Consider the following 10,166-nt stretch of genomic DNA (forward strand, 5'->3'; position numbering starts at 1 on the left):
TGGGTTATTAACCGAGTAACACAACCCCACACTGCTGTCCCCTGGGTTATTAACCCAGTAACATAACCCCACACTGCTGTCCCCTGGGTTATTAACCGAGTAACACAACCCCACACTGCTGTCCCCTGGGTTATTAACCGAGTAACCTAACCCCACACTGCTGTCCCCGGGGTTATTAACCCAGTAACATAACCCCACACTGCTGTCCCCTGGATTATTAACTCCGTAACATAACCCCACACTGCTGTCCCCTGGGTTATTAACTCCGTAACATAACCCCACACTGCTGTCCCCTGGATTATTAACTCCGTAACATAACCCCACACTGCTGTCCCCTGGATTATTAACTCCGTAACATAACCCCACACTGCTGTCCCCTGGATTATTAACTCCGTAACCTAACCCCACACTGCTGTCCCCGGGGTTATTAACCCAGTAACATAACCCCTCACTGCTGTCCCCTGGATTATTAACCCAGTAACATAACCCCACACTGCTGTCCCCTGGATTATTAACTCCGTAACATAACCCCACACTGCTGTCCCCTGGATTATTAACCCAGTAACATAACCCCACACTGCTGTCCCCTGGATTATTAACCCAGTAACATAACCCCACACTGCTGTACCCTGGATTATTAACACAGTAACATAACCCCACACTGCTGTCTCCTGGATTATTAACCCAGTAACATAACCCCACACTGCTGTCCCCGGGATTATTAACCCAGTAACATAACCTCACACTGCTGTCTCCTGGATTATTAACCCCGTAACATAACCCCACACTGCTGTCCCCTGGGTTATTAACCCAGTAACATAACCCCACACTGCTGTCCCCTGGATTATTAACCCAGTAACATAACCCCACAGTGTATTATTAACCAAGTAAAACAGACCGGTGCCCTCTGTTGTCTTTGCTGCAACTAACTGTAGCTGGGGAGGTTGCTGGGTCATACCTGAGGATACCGTGTGTCTGTGTATCCTGGTGTGGGTTGGGGGGGGTTGTAGCGAGCGGCCCGTGTCCCTAACTCTGCGTTTCTCCCCTGAGCCCCTCGCTTGCCCTGACCCTGTTCCTACTGTGCTCATCAGGCCCTCCGCAAGGAGCTGCAGTCCTGGAAGGTGGACGTGGTGCTGAACGATGGCGCCCCAAACGTGGGGGCCAATTGGCTGCACGATGCTTATTCCCAGGGTAGGTTCAGCAGTGGGGCGTGGGGGGTCGGGGGTCAGGGTGGGTGCCCAGCGCTGGAGCGGGTGACCGGTGCAGAGACAGCTTCCCTGTGGGAGCAGACATCTGACCTCTAACCCCGGAGTCTGAAGGGTTTCCCTCACCTTGAGTCCTCCGGGGTGGGGGGCTGGGGGGGGGGGGGGGGGTTGGAGTAAATTCCCCAGCTCCTGCTCAGAGTCCCAGAGCCCGGCGCTGGAACAGCGCGGCAGGTCGGGCAGCATTCGAGAGTCTCCTCATTCTTCCTGACCACAACATCCGAGAGCGAGGTTCGGCTGAGATGGACTCTCCCCGTCACGCCCTATACAGCGCAGGGGAGAGCACGGAGAACTCTTCACGGTTACAAAGACAACGGAGTGCCCTGGAATAGAGTGCACAGTGTTTCCGGAAGCATTGAGTGGTGAGAGGCCATGTGTCCAGCCCCGATGGGCTGAGCGGCCTTTTCCTTTTCCTCTGCTGCCCCTCTGCCTGTGCGAAGGTCTCTCTGCACCTTCTGCGGTCGGGCCGCTCAGCGTGCCCGGGCCCCTCAAGCGACAGGGGATGTGCTCCCAGGGAGAGAGTCTTCCCCCCTCCCCCCCCCCTTCCCCGGGAACTAGCTCCCAGGAACAGGCCGGAACGGTGCCTACTGGGAAGCAGAGGGCCATGAGCTGAGAGAGAGAGGCCCGGACTGGACCTGTTTGGGATTAGAGGGGAGTGGGGAGGAGAGGGTAGACCCTGGGCAGCCAGGGGGTGCTGGAGGGTGGCACCTCAGTGCAGGTTAAATACAGACCGTTCATGTCCTCACTCTGTGAACACGAGTAACATTTTGTGATTTCTCTCTCTGTCTCTGTCTCTTCCCCCACCTCTGTCTCTGTCTCTCACTCTCCCTCTATCTCCCCCCCCCCCTTTCTATCTCTCTCTGTGTGTCTCTCTCTCTCCGTCTGTCTCTCCCCCCCCCCGCCGTCTCCCCCCCCCCCCACCTCTGTCTGTCTCTCTCTATCCCTCTGTCTCCCCCCCCCCCTCCGTCTGTATATGTCTCTCTCTCTCTCTCTCTCTGTCCCCCCCCACTTCTCTCTCTCTCTCTCTCTCTCCCCCCCCCCCCGTATGCCTGGCGTTCCTTGCCACCCTCTCTGCCTTCCCCCCACCTCCCTCTGTACCCATTCTCCCTTCCTCCAACACCCACCTTTCCCCCTCCTTCTCTCCTTTCCCCCTCCCTCTCTCCTTTTTCCCTTCCTCTTTGGTTTGCCCCTCCCTCTCTCCTCACCCCCCCCCCCATTTCCCTTCGCTCCCACCTCCCCCTTCCTCCTCCTTCCCTCTGTCCTTTCTCCACCCCTCATTCCCACCTCCCCCTTGCTCCTCTCCCCCCATCACCCCGTCCCCTCGTTCCTCCCTAAACCCCTTCTTCTGCTCCCCTTGTCCCTCCCCATCTACCTAACCATCCTCCATCTCCCTCCCCTCTCACCTTCTTCCCTCCATCTCCGCTCCTTCCATCGCATCCCCACCCCCCCCCCTCACTCCGCACCATCCTCCTCCCTCTCCCCCTTTCCTCCTCTTTCCAACCCCCCCCACCAGCACACCTGACCCTCATGGCCCTGAAGCTGGCCTGTGAGTTCCTCAACAAGGGCGGCTATTTCATCACCAAAGTTTTCCGCTCAAAGGATTACCAGCCCCTCCTCTGGATCCTGCAGCAGTTCTTCCGGAAGGTTCAGGCCACCAAGCCCCAGGCCTCCAGGAATGAGTCAGCTGAGATCTTCGTTGTCTGCCAAGGTGAGGCGGCCATCTTGTTTTTGCCTGTTGGCGTTAGTCCCATCGACCTTTGACCCCAAGCACTGCTTCTCCGAACGAAGGGTCGCCCACAGAAGCCTGCATTGTTTGAGCACCCCTTAAGCAGTGTGATCGTCGCTCGGGGCCTCAGTCAGACTCCGTCACGACACCGAGGGCGCCTTTGAGACTTTTGAACCAATGCTCAATGAAGGAGCTTGGGATTTTACTGGAGCATCTCAAAGATATTGAGACTGAGTGTGAGCGAGGTGCTGGGCTTGACAGAGGGTGTTCCACATCTCAGATCCCTCAGAAATTGTGAAGGCATGACTACCAGAGGGAGTGTAGGGGCTGGAGGGGGGGGGGGGGTTACAGAGATAGGGAGGGGGTGTAGGGGCTGGAGGGGGTTACAGAGATAGGGAGGGGGTGTAGGGGGTTACAGAGATAGGGAGGGGGTGTAGGGGCTGGAGGGGGTTACAGAGATAGGGAGGGGGTGTAGGGGCTGGAGGGGGTTACAGAGATAGGGAGGGGGGTATAGGGGCTGGAGGGGATTACAGAGGTAGGGAGGGGGTGTAGGGGATGCAGGGGGGTTACAGAGATAGGGAGGGGGTGGAGGGGATTACAGAGATAGGGAGGGGGTGCAGGGGATGGAGGGGATTACAGAGATAGGGAGGGGATGGAGGGATTACAGAGATAGGGAGGGGGTATAGGGGCTGGAGGGGGTTTACAGAGATAGGGAGGGGGTGTAGGGACTGGAGGGGGGGGGGGTTACAGAGATAGGGAGGGGGTGTAGGGGCTGGAGGGGGATTACAGAGATAGGGAGGGGGTGGAGGGGCAGGAGGGGATTACAGAGATAGGGAGGGGGTGTAGGGGCTGGAGGGGGGGTTACAGAGATAGGGAGGGGGTGTAGGGGCTGGAGGGGGGTTACAGAGATAGGGAGGGGGTGTAGGGGCTGGAGGGGGTTACAGAGATAGGGAGGGGGTGTAGGGAGTTACAGAGATAGGGAGGGGGTGTAGGGAGTTACAGAGATAGGGAGGGGGTGTAGGGGCAGGAGGGGGGGTTACAGAGATAGGGAGGGGGTGTAGGGGGGTTACAGAGATAGGGAAGGGGTATAGGGGCCGGAGGGGGTGACAGATATGGAGGGGGTGTAGGGGCTGGAGGGGGGTTACAGAGATAGGGAGGGGGTGTAGGGGGTTACAGAGATAGGGAGGGGGTGGAGGGGCTGGAGGGGGGGTTACAGAGATAGGGAGGGGGTGTAGGGGGTTACAGAGATAGGGAGGGGTGTAGGGGCTGGAGGGGGGTTACAGAGATAGGGAGGGGGTGTAGGGGCTGGAGGGTGTTACAGAGATAGGGAGGGGGTGTAGGGGCTGGAGGGGGTTACAGAGATAGGGAGGGGGTGTAGGGGCTGGAGGGTGTTACAGAGATAGGGAGGGGGTGTCGGGGCTGGAGAGGGGGTTACAGAGATAGGGAGGGGGTGTCGGGGCTGGAGGGGGGTTACAGAGATAGGGAGGGGGTGTAGGGGCTGGAGGAGGGTTACAGAGATAGGAGGGGGGTGTCGGGGCTGGAGGAGGGTTACAGAGATAGGGAGGGGGTGTAGGGGCTGGAGGGGGGTTACAGAGTTAGGGAGGGGGTGTAGGGGCCGAGGGGGGTTACAGAGATAGGAGGGGGTGTAGGGGCTGGAGGGGGTTACAGAGATAGGGAGGGGGTGTAGGGGGTTACAGAGATAGGGAGGGGGGTTGTAGGGGCTGGAGGGGGGTTACAGAGATAGGGAGGGGGGGTAGGGGGCTGGAGGGGCTGGAGGGGGGTTACAGAGATAGGGAGGGGGTGTAGGGACTGGAGGGGGTTACAGAGATAGGGAGGGGCCGGAGGGGGTTACAGAGATAGGGAGGGGGTGTACAGGCTGGAGGGGGGGTTACAGAGATAGGGAGGGGGTGTAGGGGCTGGAGGAGGTTACAGAGATCGGGAGGGGGTGTAGGGGCTGGAGGGGGTTAGAGAGCTCACCTCCATGTGATGAAGGAGCAGCGCTCCGAAAGCCACTGCTCTCAATTAAACCTGTTGGATTATCACCCAGTGTTGCGGGATTTTTAACGTCCCCCCCAGTCCCACATCAGCTCCTCCACATCATATGAGACTGAGCGAGTGCGTGTGTCTGTCTCTGTCTCACTCTGTGAATCTCTGGATCTGTGTGTGCCTCTCTCTCTCTCTCTCTCTCTATGTCTCTGTCTGTTTTTTGTGTGTGTGTCTCAGTCTGTGGCTTAACTTATCTCTTTCTGTATCTGTCTCTTTGTATTTGTGCCTGTATCTCTCTCTCTGTGTTTGCCTCTGTCTCACTCTGTCCCTCTCTGTGTGTCGATGGCTCTTTGTCTCAGTCTTTGTGTCACTGGTGTGTGAGCAAAACCCCCCCCCCCCCCCCCCCCCCCCCCCCGCCCCTCGCTCTCTCTCTCTCCCTCTCCCTCGGTCTCTCTCCCTCGGTCTCTCTCCCTCGGTCTCTCTCCCTCGGTCTCTCCCCCTCGGTCTCTCCCCCCTCGGTCTCTCCCCCTCGGTCTCTCCCCCTCGGTCTCTCCCCCTCGGTCTCTCCCCCTCGGTGTCTCCCCCTCGGTGTCTCCCCCCCTCGGTCTCTCCCCCTCGGTCTCTCCCCCTCGGTCTCTCCCCCTCGGTCTCTCCCCCTCGGTCTCTCTCCCCGTCTCTCTCTCTCTCTCTCCCTCTCCCCGTCTCTCTCTCTCTCTCTCCGTCTCTCTCCTCTGTCCCCTCTCGTCTCTCCCTCTCTCCCCGTCTCTCTCCCTCTCTCCCCGTCTCTCTCCCTCTCTCCCCGTCTCTCTCCCTCTCTCCCCGTCTCTCTCCCTCTCTCCCCGTCTCTCTCCCTCTCTCCCCGTCTCTCTCCCTCTCTCCCCGTCTCTCTCCCTCTCTCCCCGTCTCTCTCCCTCTCTCCCCGTCTCTCTCCCTCTCTCCCCGCCTCTCTCCCTCTCTCCCCCGCCTCTCTCCCTCTCTCCCCCGCCTCTCTCCCTCTCACCCCGCCTCTCTCCCTCTCTCCCCGCCTCTCTCCCTCTCTCCCCGCCTCTCTCCCTCTCTCCCCGCCTCTCTCCCTCTCACCCCGCCTCTCTCCCTCTCACCCCGCCTCTCTCCCTCTCACCCCGCCTCTCTCCCTCTCACCCCGCCTCTCTCCCTCTCACCCCGCCTCTCTCCCTCTCACCCCGCCTCTCTCCCTCTCACCCCCGCCTCTCTCCCTCTCTCCCCGCCTCTCTCCCTCTCTCCCCGCCTCTCTCCTCTCTCCCCGCCTCTCTCCCTCTCTCCCCGCCTCTCTCCCTCTCTCCCCGCCTCTCTCCCTCTCTCCCCGCCTCTCTCCCTCTCTCCCCGCCTCTCTCCCTCTCTCCCCGCCTCTCTCCCTCTCTCCCCGCCTCTCTCCCTCTCTCCCCGCCTCTCTCCCCTCTCTCCCCGCCTCTCTCCCTCTCTCCCCGCCTCTCTCCCTCTCACCCCGCCTCTCTCCCTCTCACCCCGCCTCTCTCCCTCTCACCCCGCCTCTCTCCCTCTCACCCCGCCTCTCTCCCTCTCACCCCGCCTCTCTCCCTCTCACCCCGCCTCTCTCCCTCTCACCCCGCCTCTCTCCCTCTCACCCCGCCTCTCTCCCTCTCACCCCGCCTCTCTCCCTCTCACCCCGCCTCTCTCCCTCTCACCCCGCCTCTCTCCCTCTCACCCCGCCTCTCTCCCTCTCACCCCCGCCTCTCTCCCTCTCACCCCGCCTCTCTCCCTCTCACCCCGCCTCTCTCCCTCTCACCCCGCCTCTCTCCCTCTCACCCCCGCCTCTCTCCCTCTCACCCCGCCTCTCTCCCTCTCACCCCGCCTCTCTCCCTCTCACCCCGCCTCTCTCCCTCTCACCCCCGCCTCTCTCCCTCTCACCCCGCCTCTCTCCCTCTCACCCCGCCTCTCTCCCTCTCACCCCGCCTCTCTCCCTCTCACCCCGCCTCTCTCCCTCTCACCCCGCCTCTCTCCCTCTCACCCCGCCTCTCTCCCTCTCACCCCGCCTCTCTCCCTCTCACCCCGCCTCTCTCCCTCTCACCCCGCCTCTCTCCCTCTCACCCCGCCTCTCTCCCTCTCACCCCGCCTCTCTCCCTCTCACCCCGCCTCTCTCCCTCTCACCCCGCCTCTCTCCCTCTCACCCCGCCTCTCTCCCTCTCACCCCGCCTCTCTCCCTCTCACCCCGCCTCTCTCCCTCTCTCCCCGCCTCTCTCCCTCTCTCCCCCGCCTCTCTCCCTCTCTCCCCGCCTCTCTCCCTCTCTCCCCGCCTCTCTCCCTCTCACCCCGCCTCTCTCCCTCTCACCCCGCCTCTCTCCCTCTCACCCCGCCTCTCTCCCTCTCACCCCGCCTCTCTCCCTCTCACCCCGCCTCTCTCCCTCTCACCCCGCCTCTCTCCCTCTCACCCCGCCTCTCTCCCTCTCTCCCCGCCTCTCTCCCTCTCTCCCCGCCTCTCTCCCTCTCTCCCCGCCTCTCTCCCTCTCTCCCCGCCTCTCTCCCTCTCTCCCCGCCTCTCTCCCTCTCTCCCCCGCCTCTCTCCCTCTCTCCCCGCCTCTCTCCCTCTCTCCCCGCCTCTCTCCCTCTCACCCCGCCTCTCTCCCTCTCACCCCGCCTCTCTCCCTCTCACCCCGCCTCTCTCCCTCTCACCCCGCCTCTCTCCCTCTCACCCCGCCTCTCTCCCTCTCACCCCGCCTCTCTCCTCTCACCCCGCCTCTCTCCCTCTCACCCCGCCTCTCTCCCTCTCACCCCGCCTCTCTCCCTCTCACCCCGCCTCTCTCCCTCTCACCCCGCCTCTCTCCCTCTCACCCCGCCTCTCCCCTCTCACCCCGCCTCTCTCCCTCTCACCCCCGCCTCTCTCCCTCTCACCCCGCCTCTCTCCCTCTCACCCCGCCTCTCTCCCTCTCACCCCGCCTCTCTCCCTCTCACCCCGCCTCTCTCCCTCTCACCCCGCCTCTCTCCCCTCTCACCCCGCCTCTCTCCCTCTCACCCCGCCTCTCTCCCTCTCACCCCCGCCTCTCTCCCTCTCACCCCGCCTCTCTCCCTCTCACCCCGCCTCTCTCCCTCTCACCCCGCCTCTCTCCCTCTCACCCGCCTCTCTCCCTCTCACCCCGCCTCTCTCCCTCTCACCCCGCCTCTCTCCCTCTCACCCCGCCTCTCTCCCTCTCACCCGCCTCTCTCCCTCTCACCCCGCCTCTCTCCCTCTCACCCCGCCTCTCTCCCTCTCACCCCGCCTCTCTCCCTCTCACCCCGCCTCTCTCCCTCTCACCCCGCCTCTCTCCCTCTCACCCCGCCTCTCTCCCTCTCACCCCGCCTCTCTCCCTCTCACCCCGCCTCTCTCCCTCTCACCCCGCCTCTCTCCCTCTCACCCCGCCTCTCTCCCTCTCACCCCGCCTCTCTCCCTCTCTCCCCGCCTCTCTCCCCTCTCACCCCGCCTCTCTCCCTCTCACCCCGCCTCTCTCCCTCTCTCCCCGCCTCTCTCCCTCTCTCCCCGCCTCTCTCCCTCTCTCCCCGCCTCTCTCCCTCTCTCCCCGCCTCTCTCCCTCTCTCCCCGCCTCTCTCCCTCTCTCCCCGCCTCTCTCCCTCTCTCCCCGCCTCTCTCCCTCTCTCCCCGCCTCTCTCCCTCTCTCCCCGCCTCTCTCCCTCTCTCCCCCGCCTCTCTCCCTCTCTCCCCGCCTCTCTCCCTCTCTCCCCGCCTCTCTCCCTCTCTCCCCGCCTCTCTCCCTCTCTCCCCGCCTCTCTCCCTCTCTCCCCGCCTCTCTCCCTCTCTCCCCGCCTCTCTCCCTCTCTCCCCGCCTCTCTCCCTCTCTCCCCGCCTCTCTCCCTCTCTCCCCGCCTCTCTCCCTCTCTCCCCGCCTCTCTCCCTCTCTCCCCGCCTCTCTCCTCTCTCCCCGCCTCTCTCCCTCTCTCCCCGCCTCTCTCCCTCTCTCCCCGCCTCTCTCCCTCTCTCCCCGCCTCTCTCCCTCTCTCCCCGCCTCTCTCCCTCTCTCCCCGCCTCTCTCCTCTCTCCCCGCCTCTCTCCCTCTCTCCCCGCCTCTCTCCCTCTCTCCCCGCCTCTCTCCCTCTCTCCCCGCCTCTCTCCCTCTCTCCCCGCCTCTCTCCCTCTCTCCCCGCCTCTCTCCCTCTCTCCCCGCCTCTCTCCCTCTCTCTCCCTCTCTCTCCCGTCTCTCTACTCTCACCCCCCCCCCCCTTTCTCTCTCTCTCTGTCTGCGTGTCTGTCTGGGGAATGAGTGCTTGACCGTCCTCCTGCCCTCTGCCCCAGTGGGGCCGCTGCTCCTCTGCCTGTTCGTGCGCAGTGCCGGTGAGGTGGGGGGGGGAGGAGCGGGGGGGGAAACGACACAGTTAATGACCTCCCGTCCGAGTGTGTAATGTGGCCCACTCTCAGTGTTGGACGTTGTTCCGTTTCCTCCCTCTCCCACCCCACCCCACCCCCCTCTACCCAGGCTACGTGGCCCCAGAGAAAATTGACCCGAAGTTCTTTGACCCCAAGCACGCCTTCCAGGAGGTGGAGGTCCAGGCGAAAACCATTCGCGACCTGGTCACCGTCAAGAAACCCAAGGTAAGGTCACGGCGTGCCACTCCCGACCTGCTCGTCGGAACCATCGCTCTTCGCTCTCTACCCGCAAAGGAGAACCCTGAGAATGGTGATCTGCTGGGCCTCAGGGATGGCCAACTGATGGATAATGGTCCACGTGGCCCTCAGTACGGCGAAAAGGTGCCCCCCCGCCCCCCCCCCCCCCCCCCCTCCCCCCCCCCCCCCCAACAGAGAGCATGAGGGAAAGAGAACCGAGTGAGGAATACAGCGTTACTGCTGGAGAGACAGTCCTCAGAGAGCCACAATCAACACGTGGCTCAGGGGTTAGTGCGGCTGCCTCACGGTGCTGGGGACCCGGGTTCGATCCCAGCCTCGGGGGGGGGGGTGACTGTCCGTGTGGAGTGAGTACATTCTCCCCGAGGTCTGTGTGGGATTCCTCCGGGTGCTCCGGTTTCCTCCCACAGTCCAAAGGTGTGCAGGTCAGGGTGGATTGGCCGTGCTAAATTGTCCCACAGTGTTCAGGGATGTGTAGGTTAGGGTGGATTGGCCGTGCTAAATTGTCCCACAGTGTTCAGGGATGTGTAGGTTAGGGTGGATTGGCCGTGCTAAATTGTCCCACAGTGTTCAGGGATGTGTAGGTTAGGGTGGATTGGCCGTGCTA

At 62.7% G+C, this 10,166-nt stretch overlaps 1 protein-coding gene across 1 annotated transcript in view; it reads left to right on the forward strand.

Annotated features, from left to right (window-relative positions):
* The window catches only part of ftsj3 (FtsJ RNA 2'-O-methyltransferase 3), a 41,519-nt gene that overhangs the window by 18,990 nt on the left and 12,363 nt on the right, over positions 1 to 10,166 (forward strand). The window contains exons 5-7 of the mRNA XM_072564748.1: positions 1,092 to 1,191; positions 2,776 to 2,970; positions 9,414 to 9,614. Coding sequence (XP_072420849.1) covers positions 1,092 to 1,191; positions 2,776 to 2,970; positions 9,414 to 9,614 — 496 coding nt within the window. The remainder of the gene's footprint in view (positions 1 to 1,091; positions 1,192 to 2,775; positions 2,971 to 9,413; positions 9,615 to 10,166) is intronic.

This window comes from Chiloscyllium punctatum, chromosome 47 (assembly GCF_047496795.1).
Source record: "Chiloscyllium punctatum isolate Juve2018m chromosome 47, sChiPun1.3, whole genome shotgun sequence".
Lineage (NCBI taxonomy): Eukaryota > Metazoa > Chordata > Chondrichthyes > Orectolobiformes > Hemiscylliidae > Chiloscyllium > Chiloscyllium punctatum.